Source organism: Pistacia vera, unplaced genomic scaffold (assembly GCF_008641045.1).
Source record: "Pistacia vera cultivar Batoury unplaced genomic scaffold, PisVer_v2 Contig249, whole genome shotgun sequence".
In the NCBI taxonomy this organism is placed as follows: Eukaryota; Viridiplantae; Streptophyta; class Magnoliopsida; order Sapindales; family Anacardiaceae; genus Pistacia; species Pistacia vera.
The window spans coordinates 270,825-295,505 of NW_022196056.1; the positions used below are offsets into that span (position 1 = coordinate 270,825).

Sequence of the window (24,681 nt, forward strand, 5' to 3'; positions counted from 1 at the left end):
GAGGTGTTAAAGCTTAGTTATCTCTACAAGATACTTGAGTCCATTGTGGTAAGATTCCCCAGTAGATATGAAAGGGTGGACTGGTTCGTGCCGGGGTGGGGTAGATCAATATATATGAGCAGACAATGATTGAGGGTATGTGACTTCCCATATTGAGGTTAGTGTGGCAGGTGCTAAATCATTTTCTCATTGCTCCAAGCCAATTCATGTCAAACGTATGAAGGTTACTCATGTTACTAGAGATTTTATGTATGCGGCTTTGCATAGAGTTCAGAGTGCTGGATCTGCTCTACTCCTACTATTTGAAAAAGCATGACAAAGAGAAGAGTATGTACCTTTTGATGCTTCGGAAAGACAGGAAAGATTTAGTGATGGGGTTGAAGAATTATGACAAGAAATGGAAGAATGAGTACTTCTTTCTCAAAGGGGAGTTCATCTTTGGGGAGAGTGGAGCTAGAGATATTCTTTTCTTTTGGCAAGTGACTAGTGTGTACTTGTTGAATTCATTTTCTTCTGAGATGTACTGATTCTCATTACATCTTCTTTTGCGGATATATCATATAACCGTACGATCTCGGGATTGCTTGCCGATGAACAAAGTTGAGCTATTCTTGGACTCCTTGAAGAAGAGAGACATAATGTCAGTTGTTGGTGGAGTCTCATTTGAGGCAGAGCCATTTATAGAGTCGAGTGCCAGAATTTCAGCAAGGTATCTTGTTCCCACCTTGGAGGTTGTTGCTATACACCCTGTTGGTTCAGTACTACAACTTTCTCATCTTTGGTAAGTCTCCTCTCCACTCTCTAACTCCGCAAGAATTCTTCCTTGTAGTAGAGAGGATGAAGGGGCTTTTTCAGGTGCCAAACGTTGGAGAACTTAAAGAGAAGCTTCAAGCCAAGAAGGGGAAGAAGAGAAAGAGGACAAAATTTGTGGTAGATGCGTCGGTTCGTGATGTATGCACTTTCCGCTCCACCCCCACTTACCTCTAAGGAGGTTGAGCCAAGTCATAAGGTGGCTTTCTCTGATGGTGATGAGGCGGTGAAGATAGTCATCCCCTCTACTGCTTCCGTCTACTCAGATCCCTCTTTCGTGGGGGGAGTGATACAGAAAAAATATGGCCTTATGGTATGTGGATTCAGATGATAATTTTGTTTTTTTTTGTGAGGATAAACTGGTTCTAATGGAACAAAAGAGGGAGACTATTTTCCTCATTTTTAACTGGTTTACATCACAGTGAGGGGAGAAGGCCTTATGGTTTACATCACAATGAGGGGAAAAAGCCTAAATCTTATGTTGGGGTTTATGGGATGTTGGCTAGGAAGGTTGGTTGGATTCCAAAAGAGTGATAAGAGGAATTGGAGTTAGAACTCGTTTTGGGTTCTTGAAGGTACAAATTAGTTTTATGATGAATGGGTTATTAATTGGGTTAAAGGCTGTCGGGCTTGGAATTTTTTGGGGCTGGATATCAAAAGGGAGGATGAGGGGTTTATTAGAAGTTGGTTGGGGTGATGGATACATGAGTTGTTCATTTTGGTTAGTGGCGGGTTGATTGGTATTGGGCTGGGCATGGTGTACATGGGTAGATTGTGGGGGCTATTTGCGTGGAGAGAAAGTGGGCCAGCTATGCTCAGTTGTGTTCCTTTCCGCTTAGGCCTCCCTATGCAAGGTTGTGCATACCACTTTGCTTGGGCAGTATTTTTAGGCCAACTGCTTGGTATCAATTTTCATATTACATCCTTTGCAAAAAGTGGATAAGATGGTGTTACATCATTTCATTTCTCTATGGATCTCATAGCCTTGGCATTTCTAAATCTTATCCCTACATAACTATACAAACTTTCTCATTTTTGTAGTTTTGTTTCTGTTGTACATCTTCTAGTTGGAGTTATATACTATCTTGTTTCTTGGGGTGTTGGTCTACCCAAGCGTGCTATAAGTATGAGTCCCTGTCTTGCTGTCTTTGCTCTTCAGGGCACATATTTCATTGACTGGAAACTAAATAATATTTTTTGTTTATTATTGAAGTTCATTTGATTTTGAACCAGAACTAGTTACTTGGATTACTGACTGAAACAAGAGTTTATTTGGGCACCTCAAAGGTTTTCAAGGCGATTTAAACCTTTTTTGGCCTCCACCTTGGTTAAAGTATGTATTTCTCTATTCTAGTTGTTATTATGATAATGTATGTTAATCACCACTTTCTCTATGTGGCTTTATCTTCATAGCTTTGGAAAAGAAACAACTAAACTTTGTGTGTTTTGATTAATGTTCTTTGTTGCGTGGTGTTTGAGGGTGTTGTCCATGTTTTTATTTTTGTTTTCCCTTTGTTTTTATGGATGAATTGATCTATGTTATTGCTTTCTAGTTGTTAGGATTATGGGCTGTCTGGGCAGTTTTTTTTAATTTTTTTGTTCTTTGGAGCTTGGAGCTTTTCTTAACATGTCTTGGTGGTTGGTAATTTAATCGGTCGTATGGCCAGGATTTTGATTGATTTCCCGATGAACCAAAACTATAGATACTAAGTTTTTTGACTTTGTGAAGTTAATAGAGAGCTCGATGCAACAATTTTTAAGAAGTTTCTGTAACAATATGTAATTGTGTAAAACTCAGTTGAGGGAAATTTTTTTTAATTTATTTTATTTAGAACATTCAATAGATTAAATGGGCCTGTTGTATGAACTAATACGTTGTGTGAGTATTTTTTTTTTTTTATTTGGTTGGAATGCTCTTTGTTTTGTAATTCATTCATTCATTTATTTTTTAAATAATGGTTACTACTTGTCAATTATTGTAGCATTTTTTTTTTTTATAAATATGGCAGTCCATTTATTCATTTGTGATGTTTGGTACTACATTTTGTTAATGAGGTCTGGTATATTGGCTGGAAATTGAGGGTGCACTACTACTGGTGGGAAAGAGTACTTTGCACCTTTATGGTGCAGAGGCTTGTAAGTTTACAGGTTGACCCCTCAGCTAACAACGCCACATACTTATCTCATTGTGTAATGCTTTGTTGTAGTATTAAAAGAATACAAGGTCTAGTGCTAAATTTTGATGTTAAAATTATATTGTAAAAAGCTTAATGGATTGATGATATGTTGGGGTTATGAAAGATAAATGAATTCAATTGCTTTGTTATAGTAACTTCCATGAACATATACATGCATAATTAATTCATGTTGGATTGATGATATGCTGGAGTTATGAAAAATGTTGTAGTGAAACTTGAACCCTAAAATGAAAGAAAAATCCAGCCAAATAGTGGGGCTGGTTCGCTTGAATTGATGTTGTAAAAGGTAGTAATTTCCTCAAATGTGAATCCCATAAGTTTGGAGTCCATTTTACTTCTCTGGTGTTTTCATGCATTGGTCAAGTAAGAACTGGAGGCTTCGTTAACTCTTGTTTTGAAATAACCTTGCTGCCCAACAGGAATGACTCCACTTGTGGACAACAAAACTATGGCCATGAGCTTCCTCTCGTAAACTGACTTTTGCTGGGATTGGGGAGAGGAGGCTTTACTTAAGAAGCAATTGGCCAAGACTACTAAACCAGAACTGCCCCAAGTTCCTACCCCAAGGCATCTGTGTGAACTTTGTGGAATCTGAAATTAGGAGGCTACCAACACTAGTACAATAGTCATGGCTGTTGTATGCTACTCAAAAGCTTGTTGGGCTTCTTTATTCCAACTAAAGCATATTTCTTAAGCAGTTGGTTAACGTAGTGCCATGATCCCATGCCCCTTTACAAACCTCCTAAGTAACCTATGACCCCTAAAAATCTCCTCAGACTTTTTCACTTATTCGGACTGGCCATGCTTTCACTGCTTCCAATTTTTGAGATCTACCTCTCTCCTTTTTCCTACACTGGGTGACCCAAATATTCAAGTTTCCTCTACCCAAACAGACATTTCTTATGGTTAACCACCAAATCATGATCCTGTAGTATCCTAAGGTTTTGAAAAGGTGCAATATATGGTGTCTATGTATAGGTTGTAAATTATGATGTCATAAAAAAAGTTCAGGCAAATTTTATGAGGACAGGTTTGAATATAGTGTTCATAAGGGTTTGGAAGGTGTGAAGGCATTAGTTAACAAAGGGAATCACTAGGATTCGTAGTGGTCTTCATGAGTTCTAAGGCTGTTTTTGATACATCTTCCTCGTTACCTCCAATCTGATGGTATCCTGGCTTAAATCAATTTGGAAAAAAGGGTTGCTCCGGCTAGTTCATCTAATAGTTTCATCGATGGTAGGGATGAAAAATTGTAGGTAGGGTAATACTATTGAGGGTCCTATAATCGATACAAAACCTCCAGCTGCCATCCTTCTTCTTAACCAATAAATTAGACTCGTAAAGGGGCTGGTGTTGGGTTGGATGATGCCAGCCACTAACATTTCGCCAACCAACCACTCAATCTCAATTTTTGAAAATAGGGTACCTATAGGTCTGATGTTAAGGGGTTAAGCTCTTTCCCTAAGCACTATGGCATGGTCATGTTTTTTTTTGGGGGGGGGGGGGGGGGGGGTGTAATCTAGTGGTTGATCAAACATTGTTTAAACTCCTCCAATACCCTTGCACCCTAGGCTCTAAGCTCCTCTTCAAATTCTAGTTTATACTCATTGAACATAATTCCACCAAATACCCAGTTCCTGCTGTTTGTACTGACCTCAACATGGCTTTAAGGATACAATGTTTTTACCTGTGAGGGGTCCCCCTGTAACATCACATGTCTCCTTTCTACCTCAAAAGCCATGGTTAAATTCTCCAATTCGCGCACATGTCCCCAAGTGAACTCAACCAGGATACTCCTATACCACATCTACTCCTCCTAAATCAAAAGGAAAATAACTTGTTGGCACCATAACTCTCTGTTCTCCATTTTTATTCGTATACATATCCCTTCCCCTCTTACTGTCACCTTGTTACCCACCATTACTCCAAAAGTCTTTTCCCTTTCAACCAATATACCCAACTATGCACCAACTCATGTGAGATGAAGTTATGCGACGCCCCAATATCAACTAGCATGATAACTTCTTCCTTATCAATGTGTCCTTTGATTTTCAGAGTCTTATCTAGGTAATACCAACATATAATTCATTGAAAGACCAAGGTTCATTTGGTTATGGGTCCTCACTGGCAATAGGTTTGGATTTGTCCTCTTCTACTTCATCGTCCTCCCATGAAAGAAAATCTATAGATACTTGCTTTGCATCAATGATTTGGGCTAAATTTTTCATCACATCTGAAGCACATATCCATTCCCTCTTGTATTGTTTTTTTGCCTCTAAAAGTGAAGAAAATTTCCCTTCTAAAGCTAGACATTGCCATCTCCAGTGGTTTCTCCTCCTATCGAGTGGTTTATGGTCGAATACCTTTATTATGGCATTTTTTCAGAGTTTGACGACCAATCGGGTCGCCCAATTCTGGGCTTAAGAAACCTGAGTGCAAGATTCCTTCCACTTTGGGTTCTAGCAAGCTTAGGCTTACCCTTATCCATATCTATTTCTTTCCTCCAACTCGGTGAACTTGCTCCATCACCCATTTAATTTATTGGGCTTCATTAGGCGCAATTCAACCCTAATGTCCTCTTTCAGCTCATTACAAAAATACCCATTAACATCTCCTCCCCTAATTCTTTCAAGAGGCAAATAGCCTCAAACTCCTCCCAATATTCCTCACCGACGATGTCTGCTTTAGGGCCACCAACGTTTCATAAGTTGTCCCTTGGAAAGACATCAAAATCTAGCAATTAGGGCATCTTAAAAACCTTCCAAGTGAATTGGCACCTGAGATTCCACCCACTGGTACCAATTTAAAGCTCTCCCTTCCATATACATGGCAACTACTTCCTCATCTACAATCCTTCATATCGGTTGATAGTGAAATACATCTGCCTTGAAGGTCCATCCAAAGGATCGGCAACTCCAACTTCCTGATCTTCTTGTCCTTCTTCCTCGACTCACCGCTCTGGTATCGTCTTGTCCCATGTTTTTCGCTAATATTTTGATTTTTTGATGCCGATGATTTCTCTTCTCACGTGTTCGCTTTCTTCCTCTCCTTCCTCTCTTAATCGCCTTAACCTCTCTCATCTTATAAGTTTCCTTAACACGTGTACGCGTACATTTGACTTTGATGGGCAGGAAATCAAGTGCTAAAACCAAAGGTTATTTTTTCCAAGGTCTTATAGTTGTTTAGCACTTGTTTTTTGAGAGGACAAGTCTTTTAAAGAAGATTTTTTAGCTCCCAAACTATTTTACATCTAACTTTTGAAAGCGAATGAAAATGGGTGTGCGACAACAATGAGTTCCGCCATTTTCGTCAGTTTCTTTGCGAAAACATGGTAAATTCTTTGTTTCTTTTCACTTTCTACATTGTTTTTGCATTTTCTTCTCAAGTTTCAAGCCATTCTAGAGAAGTTTCATTAAATTTTCAAGGATTTCTAGAATTTTTAGATAAGGGACTAAGGTTTTTGGAAATAGTGGTTTCTTGGGTGGTTCTTATTTTGGTGTTTTTTGTTTTGATTTAAATGGGAAAGAAGGAACCTAGTCTTCAAGGAGTTCAGATGGTGTTATTGTTGAGCCGCATGGGAAGTTGGTGAGTCGTTACCACAGAGTGGGTTTGGAGACGAATGGTGTGGGTCTTATTGATAATATTGGAGACCAAGCTGAGTGACGTGTTTGGGGTGCCCATACGAGAATGCTTCCATAAGTTTTGTGCTCCCCAAGGTGATGACTGGCTCTAACTGAGGGAGTGAGTGTGGCTTTCCGTGTAGGGCAAATGCCAATGGATCAGGGGCCAAGCCAGTGATGAGGCTCCAATAGTTGATAGTCAGTAGATGATTCTAAGAATGAGACTAGTTTTAAGGCAAATGAGCCAACAGGAGTGAGATGCCATTTACTAATGATGGCTATGGGGACGAGCCGAGCTATCTCGGAGGTGCATGCTTATTGATACTCGCCATCTAATTCGTCTAGGAAGAGGTGTTAAACTTAGTTATCTCTACAAGATACTTGAGTCCATTGTGGTAAGATTCCCCAGTTATAGAAAGGTGGACTGGTTCGTGCCGGGGTGGGGTAGATCAATATATATGAGCAACAATGATTGAGGGTATGTGACTTCCCATATTGAGTTATTGTGGCAGGTGCTAAATCATTTTCTCATTGCTCCAAGCCAATTCATGTCAAACGTATGAAGGTTACTCATGTTATAGATATTATGTATGCGGCTTTGCATAGAGTTCAGAGTGCGGGATCTGCTCTACTCCTACTATTTGAAAAAGCATGACAAAGAGGGTAGGTACCTTTTCATGCTTCGGAAAGACAGGAAAGATTTAGTGATGGGGTTGAGAATTATGACAAGAAATGGAAGAATGAGTACTTCTTTCTCAAAGGGGAGTTCATCTTTGGGGAGATGAGGCTGAGAATATTCTTTTCTTTTGGCAAGTGACTAGTGTGTACTTGTTAATTCATTTTCTTCTGAGATGTACTGATTCTCATTACATCTTCTTTTGCGGATATATCATATAACCAGATCTCGGATTGCTGTCGATGAACAAAGTTGAGCTATTCTTGACTCCTTGAAGAAGAGAGACATAATGTCAGTTGTTGGTGGAGTCTCATTTGAGGCAGAGCCATTTATAGAGTCGAGTGCCAGAATTTCAGCAAGTATCTTGTTCCCACCTTGGAGTTGTTGCTATACACCCTGTTGGTTCAGTACTACAACTTTCTCATCTTGGTAAGTCTCCTCTATAACGAAACTATTGATCTACTCATAACTCTTGAATCTCATGCTTGAGGATCCTATTAAGGGCACTACAACTATCCATCATGATATAAATGAAGTATGACCATATCCAAGAAGATTTTGATGCACAAAAGGTTAAATTTCAAATGAAGAAGAAATGATCATCATGAAAGCATTACGCACCACTAGGGGTGGAAAAAAAATTGAAAACCGAACCGAACGAAAAAACTGAACCAAAACCGGACCGAAAATTAGGTTTTTTTAGGGATTCGGTTCAGTTTCGGTTTACAATAATGGGTAAACCGAATATTCGGTTCGGTTTTGGTTTTTTTAAAAACATAAACTGGTTAACCGAAACCGAATTGTTAAACCCATTTTAAAAAAAAAAAAAAATTTCTTTCATTAAATCCTTCTCTTTTTCTCGGTATTATACCACTCTCTCTTTTTTGATTTCTCCACTTTTTTCTCTTATTAAATGCCTTTCTCTCTTTCTCTCTTTCTTCATTTTCTCTTTTATTAAATGCCTCTCTCTCTCTCCCTCGATCTCTTCAATCTTCATCTTTCACTTTTATTAAATATGTCTCTCTCTCTCCTTCTCATTTTCAAACTTTCTCTTTTATTAACTTCCTCTCACTCTCTCTGCAAATACGCATCCACCATTTCTATCTTTTCCTTCTCTTAACTTCCTCTCACTCTCTCTCACTCTCTTTGCAAATACATATCCAACATTTCTATCTTTTCCTTCTCTGCAACTTCAGTTCCAATGTTCCATACTCCAAATAAAACTTCATCATCAAAACCATAAGCCATCTGCATAAGCACCATCAACCACGGTTTCACCATCTTAACCTATCACTCAACCTCCAATCCGAAAAAATCCTAGAAAACTATGGTCTCCCTTTTATTGGTCTTTGGTTTCACCATCTCAACTTGCCACTCAACCTCCAATCCGAAAAATTCTAGGAAAAATATGGTTTCCATTTTATTGGTCCGATCAAAGACCAATTGGAGTGGGTGAGTGGCAAGCTATAGTAAATTTGGCCAAATTGGAAGGTTTTATTGAATTGGGCCAACTGGTCCAGACCATTTTAAAAAACCGGTTAACCAAACCAAATTTTCGGTTTGGTTACAAACCGATTTAAATAAAAAACCGGTTCGGTTTTGGTTTGGTTTTTTATCTAAACCAGAATCCGGTTTGGTTCAAATATAAGATAAACCGGTTCGGTTAACCAGTTTTTTCCATCCCTACGCACCACATGGAAGTCAATTACAGCATAAAGCAAAGTGAATCTACAGTTAAATCAGAAAATGAGAAATAAAATTTGTATAAGCACTTGGACAGTGAAATATTAACATATACATTGATACAAACCTCAACCAAAACAGCAAATCCAACAGCTCAAACACTCACAAAACAGTATTCTCAGTAATACATAATTAATAAGAAACAAATGGATATGAATTATATTGATATAGACTGATAGAAATATAAGAGAACAATAATGAAAAAATACATCTACTAGCAGTTTGAGGAGCTAGTAACCTCCCAACAATAATCCTTTGGAAAACAAGCTAAATGAATCATGAAAATTAGTCCCCCTTATAAGCACTCTCAGCTCCCTACTAAAACCCTATAATATCAGGAAACGTGTGCCTACTAATCTAACTAATTCCCACTGCCTTTATTCCCCCAAGTGGTCCTTCTCCCCTGCTAGATATACCGCTTAATGATGGGTGGTCTATTAATACCCCAGCTTGAAGTGTCACATTGTCCTCAAGGTGGAAATGAGGAAATTGGGTGGCAATCACTTCATAAGATTCCCAGGTGGCTTCAAAAGGAGGAAGATCTTTCTAATAGTGAATAAGGACTTCCTTGGAACTATCTAGCAAAGTGTGAGAAGAAAGCACAGCTTCTGAATGAACTAAGAGCTCCAAATCCTCGATGAGAGATTGAGGTAAAGGTTGAGTGGGGATTGAGCTATGTAGGCTTCGTTTGAGTTGGGATACATGGAAAACTAAGTGGATAAGAGTTATGGTATAAAGGGCTAGTTTGTAGGCCACTTGGCCAATCTTTTCCACCACCTCAAAGGGACCATAAAATCGTGGGCTTAACTTCTCATTGATGTTCTTGGCTAAGGACCTGAACTTTCTAGACATCATTTTTAATACCCTCCCAAAAGGCAACTCTAGCCACTTTTTTATATATCCTAAAGAAGCCTAAATGGCCTCCACCAAGGCTGAAATGAAACTCTTCCAGCAACTTGGGAATAAATCTGGAAGTTTTAGGGAGTACTAACCTCTTGTTATATGCCGAGCAACCTCTATGGAGTTATAATGTGGCTTGCTATTTGGGTCAAACAATAAGTTCTAAATGATGAATGGTAACTTGGGATCATGTTGGGCTTTTTCAGCTAAAGTGTCAAAATCAGTGAACTGGACCAAGGTGATGGCTTTGCATTCAACTTCCACTTCTCTGGGGGACAGAGCATCAGCCACCTTATTTTTGTTGTAAAGGTAGTAATGTATCTCAAATGTGAATCCCATAAGTTTGGAGATCCATTTTTACTTCTCTGGTGTTTTCATGCATTGGTCAAGTAAGAACTGGAGGCTTCGTTAACTCTGTTTTGATAATAAACTTGCTGCCCAACAGGTAATGACTCCACTTGTGGACAACGAAAACTATGGCCATGAGCTTTCTCTCGTAAACTGACTTTTGCTTGGATTGGGGAGAGGAGGCTTTACTTAAGAAAGCAATTGGCCAAGACTACTAAACCAGAACTGCCCCAAGTCCTTACCCCAAGGCATCTGTGTGAACTTTGAATGGAATGCTGAAATCAGGGGCTATCAACACTAGTACAATAGTCATGGCTGTTGTATGCTGCTCGAAAGCTTGTTGGGCTTCTTTATTCCAACTAAAAGCATATTTCTTAAGCAGTTGGGTTAACGTAGTGCCATGATCCCATGCCCCTTTACGAACCTCCTATAGTAACCTATGAGCCCTAAAAATCCCCTCAGACTTTTCACATTATTCGGAACTAGCCAAGCTTTCATTGCTTCCAATTTTTGAAGATCTACCTCCACTCATTTTTCCTACACTAGGTGACCCAAATATTCAAGTTTCCTCTACCCAAATAGACATTTCTTATGGTTAACCACCAAATCATGATCCTGTAGTAACCTAAAGGTTTGAAAAAGGTGCAATATATGCGTGTCTATGTCTAGGTTGTAAATTATGATGTCATAAAAAAAGCTAAGGCAAATTTTATGAGGACAGGTTTGAATATAGTGTTCATAAGGGTTTGGAAGGTGGATGAGGCATTAATTAAACCAAAGGGAATCACTAGGAATTCGTAGTGGCCTTCATGAGTTCTAAAGGCCGCTTTTTGATACATCTTCCTCCTTAACTCCAATCTGATGGTATCCTGGCTTTAAATCCAATTTGGAAAAAATGGTTGCTCCGGCTAGTTCATCTAATAGTTCATCGATGGTAGGAATGAAAAATTTGTAGGGTATGGTAATACTATTGAGGGTCCTATAATCGATACAAAACCTCCAGCTGCCATCCTTCTTCTTAACCAATAAAATTAGACTCGTAAAGGGGCTGGTGTTGGGTTGGATGATGCCAGCCACTAACATTTCGCCAACCAACCACTCAATCTCAATTTTTGAAAATAAGGGTACCTATAAGGTCTGATGTTAAGGGGTTAAGCTCTTTCCCTAAGCACTATGGCATGGTCATGTTTTTTTTTTGGGGGGGGGGGGGGGGGGGGGGGGGGTGTAATCTAGTGGGTTGATCAAACAAGTGTTTAAACTCCTCCAATACCCTTGCTACCCTAGGCTCCTAAGGCTCCTCTTCAAATTCTAGTTTATACTCAATTGAACATAATTCCACCAAATACCCAGTTCCTGCTGTTTGTACTGACCTCAACATGGCTTTAAGGGATACAATAGTGTTTACCTGTGAGGGGTCCCCCTGTAACATCACATGTCTCCTTTCTACCTCAAAAGCCATGGTTAAATTCTTCCAATTCGCACACATGTCCCCAAGTGAACTCAACCAGGATACTCCTAATACCACATCTACTCCTCCTAAATCAAAAGGAAAATAATCTTGTTGCACCATAACTCTTTGTATCTCCATTTTTATTCGTATACATATCCCTTCCCCTCTTACTGTCACCTTGTTACCCACCATTACTCCAAAAGTCTTTTCCCTTTCAACCAATATACCCAATCTACGCACCAACTCATGTGAGATGAAGTTATGCGACGCCCCAATATCAAATAGCACGATAACTTCTTCCTTATCAATGTGTCCTTTGATTTTCAGAGTCTTATCTGAGGTAATACCAACAATATAATTCATTGAAAGAGTCAAAGGGTTACATTTGGTTATGGGTTCCTCATTGGCAATAGGTATGGATTTGTCCTCTTCTACTTCATCGTCCTCCCATGAACGAAGAATCTACAGATACTTGCTTTTGCATCAATGATTTGGGCTAAATTTTTCATCACATCTGAAGCACATATCCATTTCCCTCTTGTATTGTATTTTTGCCTCTAAAAGGCGACGAAAATTTCCCCTTCTAAAGCTAGACATTGCCATCTCCAGTGGTTTCTCTCTCCTGTCGGGTGGTCTATTGGTCAAAGAATACCCTTGTTATGGCATTTTTTCAGAGTTTGACCACCAATCGGGTCGCCCAATTTCTAGGCTTAAAGAAACCTGAGTGCAAGATTCCCTTCCACTTTGGGTTCTAGCAAGCTTGGGCTTACCCTTATCCAATATCTAATTCTTTTCCCCAACTCGGTGAACTTGCTCCATCACCCATTTAATTTATTGGGCTTCATTAGGCGCAATTCAACCCTAATGTCCTCTTTCAGCTCGTTAACAAAAATACCCATTAACATCTCCTCCCCTAATTCTTTCAAAGAGGCAAAATGAGCCTTAAACTCCTCCCAATATTCCTTCACCGACGATGTCTGCTTCAGGGCCACCAACGTTTCATAAGTTGTTCCTTGAGTCCATTGTGGTAAGATTCCCCAATAGATATGAAAGGGTGGACTGGTTCGTGCCGGGGTGGGGTGGATCAGTATATATGAGCAGACAATGATTGAGGGTATGTGACTTCCCATATTGAGGTTAGTGTGGCAGGTGCTAAATCATTTTCTCATTGCTCCAAGCCAGTTCATGTCTAACGTATGAAGGTTACTCATGTTAGTAGAGATTTTATGTATGCGGCTTTGCATAAAGTTCGGAGTGTTGGATCTGCTCTACTCCTACTATTTGAAAAAGCATGACAAGGAGAAGAGTATGTACCTTTTGATGCTTCAGAACGACAGGAAAGATTTAGTGACGGGGTTGAAGAATTATGACAAGAAATGGAAGAATGAGTACTTCTTTCTCAAAGGGGAGTTGATCTTTGGGGAGAGGGAGCTGGAGATATTCTTTTCTTTTGGCAAGTGACTAGTGTGTACTTGTTGAATTCATTTTCTTCTGAGATGTACTAAGTCTCATTACGTCTTCTTTTACAGATATATCATATAACCGTATGATCCTGGGATTGCTTGCAGAAGAACAAAGTTGAGCTATTCTTGGACTCCCTGAAAAAGAGAGACATACTGTCAGTTGTTGGTGGAGTCTCATTTGAGGCAGAGCCATTTATAGAGCCAAGTGCCAAAAATTCAGCAAGGTATCTTGTTCCCACCTTGGAGGTTGTTGCTATACACCCTGTGGTTCAATACTAAACTGTCCATCTTGTAAGTTCCTTCTCACCCTCTAACCTCCGCAAGAATCTTCCTTGTAGTAGAGAGGATGAAGGGGCTTTTTCAGGTGCCAACGTTGGAGAACTTAAAGAGAAGCTTCAGCCAAGAAGGGGAAAGAGAAAGAGGTAAATTTGTGGAGATGCGTCGGTTCTGATGTATGCACTTTTGGCTCCACCCCACTAACTTTAAAGAGGTTGCCAAGTTAGTAAGGTGGCTTTCTCTGAGTGATGAGGCGGGAAGTGTCATCCCTCTTACTGCTGTTACGCTTATGTCCGATCCTTCTTCGTGGGGGAGTGATCACGAAAATAGGCCTTATGATATGTGGATTCAATGATGTAATTTTGTTTTTTGTTTTGTGAGGTAAATTGGTTCTAGGAACAAAAGGGAGCTCTTTTCCTCATTTTTAACTGGAACATACGTGAGGGAGAAGGCCTTATGGTTTAATACAATGAGGGGAAAAGCTAATCTATGTTTGGTGGTTTCTGGGAGGTTGTCTAGGAAGGTTGGTTGGATTCCAAAAGGGTGATAAGAGGATTGGAGTTAGAACTCGTTTTGGGTTCTTGAAGGTCAAATTAGTTTAGATGAATGGGTTATTATTGGGTTACAGGTGCCGGCGTTGGAATTTTTTGGGGCTGGTATCAAAGGAAGGGAGGGGGTTTATAGAAGTTGGTTGGGGTGATGGATACATGAGTTTTCATTTTGGTTAGTGGCGGGTGATTGGTATGGCTGCTGGCATGGTGTACACGGGTAGATTGTGGGGCTATTTGCGGGAGAGAAAGTGGGCCAGCTTGACTCGTTGTGTTGCCTTTCCGCTTAGGCTCCCTATGCAAGGTTGTGCACCACTTTGCTTGGGAGTATTTTTAGGCCATTGCTTGTTATCAATTTCATATACTCCTTTGCAAAAAGTGGTAAGATGGTGTTAATCATTTCATTTCTCTATGGCTCTAGCCTTGGCGTTTCTAAATCCATCCACCTAATAATTACAAACTTTTCATTTCTGTAGTTTTGTTTCTGTTGCACATCTTCTAGTTGGAGTTATATATTATTGGTTTTGGGGTGTTGGTCTACCAAGCGTGCTATAAGTATGAGTTCTTGTCTTGCTGTCTTTCTCTTCGGCACATTTCATTGATGGAAATAAATAATATTTTTGTATTAGTTAAGTTCATTTGATTTTGAACCAGAACTAGTTACTGGATTACTGACTAAACAAAGAGTTTTTTGGGCACCTCAAAGGTTTTCCAGGCGATTTAAACCATTTTTTGATGCCTCCACTGGTTAAGTATGTATCTCTTTCATTCGTTGTTATTATGATAATGATGTTAATCACCACTTCTCTGGTGGCTTTATACTTCATAGCTTTGGAAAAGAAAAACAATAACTGTGTGGTTTTGAATGTTCTCTTGTGTGCGTGTGTGTGAGGGTGTTGTCCATGTTTTTATTTTTGTTTCGTTTATGAGATTAAATCTAGGTTTTGTGTCTAGTGTTAGTGTTATGGTTTGTCTGGGCATGTTTTTTTTATTTATTTATTTTTTTTTGGTTCTTTGGAGCTTGGAGCTTTTCTTACATGTCTTGGTGGTTGGTAATTTAACGTCGTATGGCCAGGATTTCGATTGATTTTGATGAACACAAAACTATAGATACTAAGTTTTGACTCTGTGAAGTTAATAGAGAGCTCGATGCAACTTTTTAAGAAGTTTCTGTAACAATATGTATTGTGTAAAACTCCGTTGAGGGTTTTTTTTAATTTATTTTATTTAGAATTCAATAGATTAAATGGGCTGTTGTATGAACTAATACGTTGTGTGAGTTTTTTTTTTTTTTTTTTTGGTTGTACTTTTGTTTTGTAATCATTTATTCATTTTATTTTAAATAGGGTTACACTTGTCAATTATTGTAGCATTTTTTTTTCTAAATATGGCAGTTCTTTTCTTCATTTGTGATGTTTGGTACTACATTTTGTTATTGAGGTCTGGTATATGGCTGGAATTGAGGGTGCACTACTACTGGTGGGAAGGTACTTTGCACCTTTATGGTGCAGAGGCTTGTAAGTTTCAGGTTGACCCTCAGCTAACACGCCACATAGATCTCATTGTGTGCGTTGTTGTAGTATTAAAAGAATACAAGGTCTAGTGCTAAATTTTGATGTTAAATTATACTGTAAAAGGCTTAATGGATTGTGATATGTTGGGGTTATGAAAGATAAATGAATTCAATTGCTTTGTTATAGTAACTTCCATGAACATATACATGCATATTAATTCATGTTGGATTGATGATATGTGGAGTTTGAAAAATGTTGTAGTGAAACTTGAACCCTAAAATGAAGAAAATCCAGCCAAATAGTGGGGCTGGTTCGCTTGAATTGATTCATGGAAGAGTGACCATTTTTCTTAACTCCGTACATATTTTTTTTTTCATAAATGTTTGGGTAATGCTAGGTGTAATTGTTTGATTGTTTGTTTATGTTTTGATTTTGGCATGATCTGCTTGAGTAAATTTGAGCTACTTGTTTTGTTGTGGTGGATTTTTGGCCATTTGTTAGGGTAGGCAGCAGTATAGTGCTATATTTCTAATTTCTAGTCATCTTTTTATTTTGTTATTGAAAACCATGCATGGTGTATCTCTTTATCTATCTACCTTTTTCGGCAATATTAGAATGGCAACCCTATGGAGGAAATTGTCGAAAGATGTAACTCAACAAATACAATTGAAGATTTATGAACATTTAGGAGTTGGTAATAGAAGCATCTTGGAAATTGCTTTTGCTTATGCTTCTGCTTTTTTTGTAGATCTTCCTTTTAACCAAATTTTGCTGTACTAAATTTATAGTTTTGTTTAGATGTAACCAAGGAAGAATTTCATACAATTATGTTCTTTTGTATGAAGATTTCTTTTAAATCATGAAGAATTTTCATACACATTGCTTAGCACAAATGAGCAATTTTATTCTGCTGCTTTCTTTGTATATATACTTTGAAATTTTGCTACTAAATAGGACAAATTGGTCATTGTCATCTCATTTTTACAAACTCATGACAAATTGGTCATTTCATAACATTATAACTTGATGGCATAATCGTATTCAACTAATGATGTGGGTATTTAGTAATTGAATGAGTTGCGTAGCCATAAATTAATAAAAAAAACTAAAATATTAAACTTCGAAAGGCATTTCAGTCTTTTATACCATTTTTGTCCTTTAGCAAACATAAATCCCTAACAACACATGACGGAAGGTGCCTGTTTGTCTTTTCCAAATCTTTTGGGTACTAATTTGACTTTACAGCAAACTTTGGGTAGGTGTACGTCGTTCCCTTACTGTTATTAACTTATTATTAGGGCTGTGCAAAATTATCCGCTATCCGAACCGAACCAAACTGAATTTTTCGGGTACCCGAAAATTCGGGTCAGTTTCGGATAGTAATTCATGAGATATCCGAATTTTCGGTTCGAGTATCGGGTCTTATTAAAATACAATCGGGTACCCGATACCCGATTTTATTAAAAAAATAAAAAGTAAAAAGTAAAACAATTTTTCCTTTTTTGTTTGACTCATAACAAAAGCCCTAAATTAATTTAACCCTAAAACGCAAATTTCTCTCCAGTTCGCGTCTTCTTCTTCAATTCTTCTTGCAGGTTCTGTCTTTGCTCTTTTGTGTGGGTAGCAGATATTGTATATTGTTGTTTCTAATAGTCTTGTCACTACTTTTGTGAAGGTTTTGGTGTTTTGTAAAGTGTGACTCTGTGTTATGTTGAGTCAAGTTGAGTTAAAAAGAAATGAGTTCAATTAGTGATGTTGTCTCATGCATGTGGGTTTACAAAATAGAAATTAAGATTACGTTTCTTGGTCTTGAATATTATTAAAATATGGAAGAGAAAACGATGAAAAAGAAAGAGAAAAGTAGTGAAGGAGAAGAAATGGAGAAGACTGGAAAGAATAAGAAAAGCAAAGGGAGAAGAAGATATGGAGAAGACTAGGAAGAATGAGAAAAGCAAAAGGAGAAGAAGAAGAGAGAAAAGGGTCGGTGGAAAAATTAGATGATGAAAGAGAAATGGTCAAATGGAGCCATGGAGGTGAATAAGACGAAGAAGAAATAGAAGATTGGAGAAGGAAAAAAGAAATTTATGATTTTGCCCTTTAAAAGTTTAATTAAGTATTTAAACATTTAAAATTTGGGTAACCGAAAATCAACCCGAATATTCAGGTATCCGGATTTTCGGGTACCCTAAAAATCGGTTCGATTTTTGGGTACCCGATTAAAATGGCAAAACCGGATTGGGTACCCGGTTTTGCACAGCCACTTATAATGTTTATGTGTTATTAATAACACTACTCTTCTTCCTCTTCCCCTGCACATGCAATGCGCTGCTCTGCTCTGCACTCCACGCTTTCCTCAAAATACGCTGCACACTCACCCTACTTCTGAGCAGGCCATAACTTTTTGTTTCAACAAGTCCAATAGCAAGGGCTCCATTCTTTGGCCCAATAACCATCTCTATGTGGCCCAAAATTTCAACGGCCCAACGTTTTTTTCTTGATAAGCACGTCTCCATGGATTGATTAACTGGTAACACTACTATACTACTATCTTGGTACACGTGTCCTCGACTTGCAAACATAAGCCGGGAGTAGGCTGAGGAAAGACCCAATTAATATAGGAAAAATACTATCTTTTTTTAAATCCAAAGAAGGTTACAAAGTGATATTATCTAAAATAAAAAATAATAAAATAAAAAAAGAGAGAAAGAGAGAAATTATAAAAATTAAGGGTAGAGATTATCTTTATATACCCCCTTTGTATATATCTTTATAAAACTAACATTACCTAAAATAAAGGCGATCGTTTTATCAACCCTTTTCAATCTGATAGACTGATAAGTGGAGTTCATATCTATTACATATCGCACGTCTCCCATATTATCTGTCCATTTCAATCTGATAAGTGGAGTTCATATCTATCTGGACCAAATTTCTCCTGTGAAGAGGAAACAAGTTACATCAATCTTAATTATTATTATTTCCAAACGTTTATATTATGTTAATCAACTCAATAACGCCGAAGAAATTTTAAATTAAATTATACTTTTCTTCAAACTTGAAATTGTCAATCTGTGCTTATCCAAGTAAAACAAAGACATCACGTGTTTCAAAAAGTTGCAACTTGCCGACAAAGGCGGCAGAAAATTTAAAAACTGATAAGCTAGTTTAGATATTACTTGGGCTTTTGTACCTCCACAATTTTCAATTATTGTATTATTAATTCGTATCGCAATTTTGTATTGTAGTTGATTAAAAAGCAAAACATTTGTTGAATTCTGTGTGTAAAGAGTTAATGGAGGTCCCAAATATGTAAATATTAGCAAACCCATTTTGGTTAATTATTTGGTTTTAATTTTGCTAAAACTTTTAATACAGTATATACAGTACATGTATTAATTATGTGTGGTTTAATTAATTAGTGATAAGCACGTGGTAATAAGACGTGGTGGAATTGAATAGGACGGTGGGGGTTTTCATGTTGAAACTTGAAAGAGAAATTAGACTCAAAGTCTAACCTACAAATTTGGAAGTTTGTGTAGTGACCCCACGAAAGGGACTCATTAGTCATCACGTATGACGTATCCCGACTTTCCTGCGATTGAACTTTGAAGTATTGCTATAACTTATGACTTATCTTTCCAACTTGTCCTACTTAAAAGATAAGTGATATTTAGCTGGAAATTTGGATACGAGCCGGCATGAATCTGGAAATTTTTATCATTTAAATAATATATATACATAGATACCATAATAAACATTTATAGCAAGCATTTTTATGCATTGCCAAATACTAGAATGTTCAGTTACCAACATAGGTACAGGGAGCATTTGATAGCTTTATCTGAATTCATCTTTCATTTTTAAAGAGAGCTGGACTACCCTAACTAAATAACTGTTGAATGGACTGTTGCTGGTTTACTGTGGCAAACATCCAAAAGAAAGAAAGAAAAGGACCATAATCCACATACTTCCTAGTACTAATATCTTAAAATTTAATCAACTCATACTGATAATACTGGGCTAACTTAGCTCCACCTCATCTATACATATACACGTAATTGTATAATAATATAACCACATCTCATCAGTTATTTTATACCACTTAATTTCTTGAATGCAATTCATTTTAATTACATAATTAGCAGCCATATGTGATTCCTTTGTAAAAAAAGGCAGCTATATTTTATACCAAGGTTTTAAAACCCGACCCGAAGAGTGACACGGGTCATTGGGTTGGCCAGTCGAACCAGTTCAATCATCGAGTCGAACCGTGATGTCATCATATTGATTTTAACATAATGACATCATTCTGATGTCAGCATGATATATATAAAAATAATAAATAATAAAATACAGTTCAACTGTTGGGTTGAATTGATTGGACCGACAGTTCGTAACAAAATATCTGGTTCAATTGCATTTCAAACTGGATTATTTAATATTTTTGGTTTTTAAGTCGAACCAACCTGACTCGATCATCGGTTCTCAATTCAACCGGTTGAATCGGTTGGGCTCGGTTGGGTTTTAAAACCATGTTATATACAAATGAAACACTTAGTAAGTTGCGTGTGCTTGCTTCGTAGACCTTGCTGAGCTTGTATTAAAATTATTGAAATCAATTAATGTACGTATTTCCTTGTCTTCACTCCATAATCCCATAATTAGGCCACGAAGCAAGATTAAACGGTGTCAAAGTCAATATGACCCTCCCAGAAGCGTCCCAAAAGAAACAAACACTGATAAATCTAATTTAAGCTAGGGTTGCAACTAATTGAGATTAGCTTCCAAACTAGGATTGGAGAATCAAATTAAAAAAGGAATAGCTAGGTGCATGCTTGAATTATCTCAAATCAAGACAGCTTAATCACAGCCAGTTGGGATATCATATTATAGTTGAAAGAGACATGATTTACTTACTGCTTATGATCATGATAATATGATGCTTTTATCCAACAATTGTCACCCGCTTTTGGCCCCACCTCACTGTTGGCTGTTCCTTCCAACACATTTCCTTTTTCTTCTCACGTTCTCTACCGTTCATTTTTCCCTCCCTTCCTCTATATATCACCTCCTAGTCCTACACACCCACCGCACTTCCACATTACTCCCATTTCTTTCCTAATCTCAACTTCTTCTCCCCAAATCTCTCTCTCTTTTGTTTATTATGTTATAACTTCTCATGGATGTTTTTCAACTTTGCAACGAGGTTTGTCAATCAAATCCAAATTCTTCTTTTACACTGAAAATGACTTATATTTTCCCCCCTTCTTCTGAAATTTATTGCGACTTTGATCATAATATGTATTGTGAAGACTCGCCTCTTTGGCTATATTCATCAAACTTTACTGCTGTTGCTTCTGCCATCTCCTTGTTAATACCTCTAGCCAAGCCTTTTTTGGCTATATATTTATTGATATGATATATGTCAAGGGGTTTTTTTTGCTTCTGCATACGTGCGCATATATGTTTGTTTAACTTCATCTTCATGCATGTAGGACCTTCCAACCTGATATTGGCTTAAAACATGTTGAAGAACAAAAATAGATGGTCGATTCACTCTTATTCTCTTTTGTTAAATCAGAGTTACAGAAAAAAAGTACTCAATTCAAGCATGTATATATTTCTTTATAAATTAGTACACCATGTCTCACGTGCATTCTAATTTGCTACTTTTTGGGGGCCCTCTTCATAGTTTTTTTTTTTGTTTTAGAGGGAAGAAAACACAGTTAAAATGCTACTTATAATTAACCAAATCCTGTTAAATTAACAAGCTATTTATTTAGCTGGGAGGTGGACTTCACTACAGTCACTCTCATTTGAATAGTAAAGAGGCGCATCAAATTAATCGTTATATATTTGTCTTTGGAGATGTAAGGATAATAACTGGTGAAAGAAAATATATGAAACGTAATGTTTCTAGCTTTAAACTTGTAATTAGAGATTCAAGTAATAGGTGTATGAGTGGTTAATAATTGGTGTCGGTGATGGATGGCATATTGTTCCTGCAAGCATGTGTATCAGTATATAGTCCAAATCTGATTGAGAAAGTTGAAAGTTTACGAAAGGGATCAGGTGCAGATGAATGAGTTAGTGCTGTACATCTCTATGTGTATAGAGTGTGGTCTAATAATAGCGAGGCATGTATTAGTATTAGTGTTTGGTGAAAGGTCTTTCCTACTATGAGTATCACTCATGCCATGGAAATTGGAATCCATCTAGCTGTCTGCTCTCTCACCAAGCCCTTCGGAACATGGGATTCACGTACCCTTTATTCTTTCTTATTTAAAATTCGACACGAAAGTGGCTTCAGTTTTTGTTGTCTCATGTTCTTTTGGCAGATGGTATATCCAAACACATATATTCACTTCAGTCAATTAGGATGTACTTCTAAGTCTAAGAAATATATAATTACAAAGAGTTTGAAAAATAAAACATAATGACAACCAATAATACTTCAATTTTCATCATTTAGTACACTCTTCAACTTTACAACATGTAAAATCCATTGCGTCTTTCATATTTTATTGTATTTGACTTATCCGGCTGTCATTATACATTTCGTTCACGTCATGGCTGGCTCAAGCATGCAATATTTCCTCGATCGGTTCTTTGCGTATTCTGAATTAGTTTTAAGACTATATCTATTAATGTTGGTAAAAAAATTTCAGGGTATAGTAGAGGAGAAGATAAACAAGGAGCAAGAGGCATGTACTCTAGATGGAGCTGTGATCGACATTGTCGTCCCGCGATCCGGAAAGATCTGGAACTGGATTGCTGGAATCTTATCTAGTAATTAATTATTGATGATATTATGTATGGGCCAATATCTTAAGTTTTATTTTTAATTATCGATGGTAGACTGTGAAAGTTATGTTATTGTTATGGTCGCCATTTTTTCATATATTAAATGTGATTGCTTTTAAATTTTAGATTAGACGTACGAAAAAAATGATATATATTTATGTATATGTACAAACGATTTCTCTAATACCATTGTTTTATATTGGCAGCTAATTATATGGGTAGTTAGCATTATCATATATTAAAGAAATCTCTTTTAATAAATATTTATGTTAATTGATTCGTTTTTCTGAAAAAATTCAGTGAATCAAGGACTGGCCACGTTGGCATTCTTTGGAGTAGGTGTGAACTTGGTACTTTTTTTGACCAGGGTGTTGGGCCAGAATAATGCTGAGCGGCAAACAATTGAGCAAATGGACAGGCACCGTCTTATATGTTCTCATTGCTGGCGCCTTCCTCAGCGACGCTTACTGGGGAAGGTACAAGACTGTGCTATCTTCCAGGCCATCTTTGTCATTGTAAGTTGCTTAGATTTAACAATTTACAATAATTATACTGTAACTACTGTTCTAAATTAACTCTCATTTCTTACTGCAGGGACTTGTATCATTATCAGTGTCAACCTACGCATTCTTACTGAAGCCCAGTGTGTGGTGATGATAAAACTCCATGTGATCTCATTCAACAATCCATATTACACTGTTCTATCTCTCTATATACTTGATTCCCTAGGAAACGGAGGGTACCAACCCAATATAGCTACATTTGGGCGGATCAGTTTGATGAAGAGGACCCAAGGAAGGGATATCGAAAATAGCCTTCTTCAGCTACTTTTACTTGGCTTTGAACCTTGGCTCTCTCTTTTCAAATACTATACTGGGATATTTTGAGAATGAAGGGATGTGGACACTGGGATTTGGGCTTCAGCTGCCCTGCTACTGTGGCATTGGTCCGTTTCTGGTTGCGACTCCCAGATACAGGCATTTTAAACCCAGTGGCAATCCTCTGGCCAGGTTTGCCAGTGGTGGTTGCGCAACAGAAAATGGAAGGTCCAGATGACTCCAGGTGATGAGGATCTCTTTGAGGTCGATGTAAACGAAAAATCCAAGAGTGGGGCTAGAAAGATTTTCCACTCTCAAGGTTTCAAGTAAGTTATATATTATAGTCCACTCAACTTCTAGAATCATATATAGATGGATGTTTGTTAACTAATTGGAGTTCTATAATTATGATCAGGTTCTTGATAGAGCGGCAGCCATCACATCGAACGATTACATTGACGAAGAGAATGATGTTAGCAATTTAATCCCTGGCTCTTTGCACGGTGTACCAAGTGGAAGAAGTTAAATGCATACTGAGACTCCTGCCAATTTGTTTTATGCACAATACTTTACTCCGTAGTTTTCACCCAAATGGCATCACTTTTTGTGGAACAAGGACTGCTATGAAAACTAACATTTCAAGATTTCACTCCCTCCAGCGAGCATGTCTAGCTTTGATATTCTGAGTGGTTGCAGCTTTCATATTATATATGAGAGTTGTTGATCCTCTAGTTGCGAGACTAAGAAAGACAAAGTCAAAAGGTCTGACAGAGCTTCAGAGGATGGAATCGGTCTTGGTGATAGCAATAGCAGCAATGGTATCAGCAGGAGTTGTAGAGATATTCAGGTTGAAGTATGCGAAGAAAGAATGTAGGAATTGTGAAAGCGCAAGTTCAATGAGCATATTTTGGCAAATTCCTCAGTATGTACTGATAGGAGCATCAGAGGTATTTATGTATGGGGCAATTAGAGTTCTTTAATGGTCACACAGATGGATTAAAGAGTTTTGGAAGTGCACTTTGCATGACATCATGTCTCTGGGAAATTATGTAGTAGCTTGCTTGTAGCAATTGTGATGAAAATATCAACCAGAGATGATATGCCTGGTTGGATCCCAAGAAATCTCAACAAAGGTCATCTAGACAGATTTTATTTTCTTAGCAGCTTTAACAGCTGCTGATCTCCTCGTCTACATCATCTGCGCTAGATGGTAAAGTATATCAAATTTGAGGAAAGGAGTTGTAGGGACCAACACAATATCATCACTACTCCGCAGGCTGATCTAAGAGTTTGAACTTAATCTATCTTTTAATTAAATCCTTAGTGCAAGGGCTTTTCCTTTTGCCATGAAACTTGGAGAAATGCATGCATTTTTTCATTTCTCTCAGTTGAGCGCAAGGCTTTATTTATTATGATAAGCAGTTGAAAGTGTCTTCTGTAACCATAGTATCTTTTATTTGTATTTTAATTTCAATATCGCTTTACCAATTTTCCTGTTTGCCTTTTAAGTTTA

General features: G+C 37.6%; 1 protein-coding gene and 1 pseudogene across 1 annotated transcript; one reads left to right on the top strand and one right to left on the bottom strand.

The window, feature by feature from the left end:
- Window positions 1–8,441: 8,441 nt before the first annotated feature.
- LOC116132121 lies at window positions 8,442–12,108 on the bottom strand. The gene is made up of 2 exons (XM_031417793.1): window positions 11,701–12,108; window positions 8,442–8,552 (listed from the first exon to the last, which is right to left on the bottom strand). The coding sequence occupies exons 1-2, from the start codon at window positions 12,106–12,108 to the stop codon at window positions 8,442–8,444; spliced, it is 519 nt and encodes a 172-aa protein (XP_031273653.1).
- Window positions 12,109–12,718: 610 nt separating this feature from the next.
- Window positions 12,719–24,495, top strand: LOC116132122 (annotated as a pseudogene).
- The last annotated feature ends 186 nt before the right edge of the window (window positions 24,496–24,681 follow it).

Bases quoted from the DNA above. Each gene is read 5' to 3' on its own strand.
- LOC116132121 (XM_031417793.1), bottom strand. From the start codon at position 12,108: ATGAATTATATTGTTGGTATTACCTCAGATAAGACTCTGAAAATCAAA. The intron at 8,553-11,700 runs GTAAACACTATT...GTGCTTATGCAG, and splicing joins TACAGGGGGACCCCTCACAG to ATGGCTTATGGTTTTGATGA.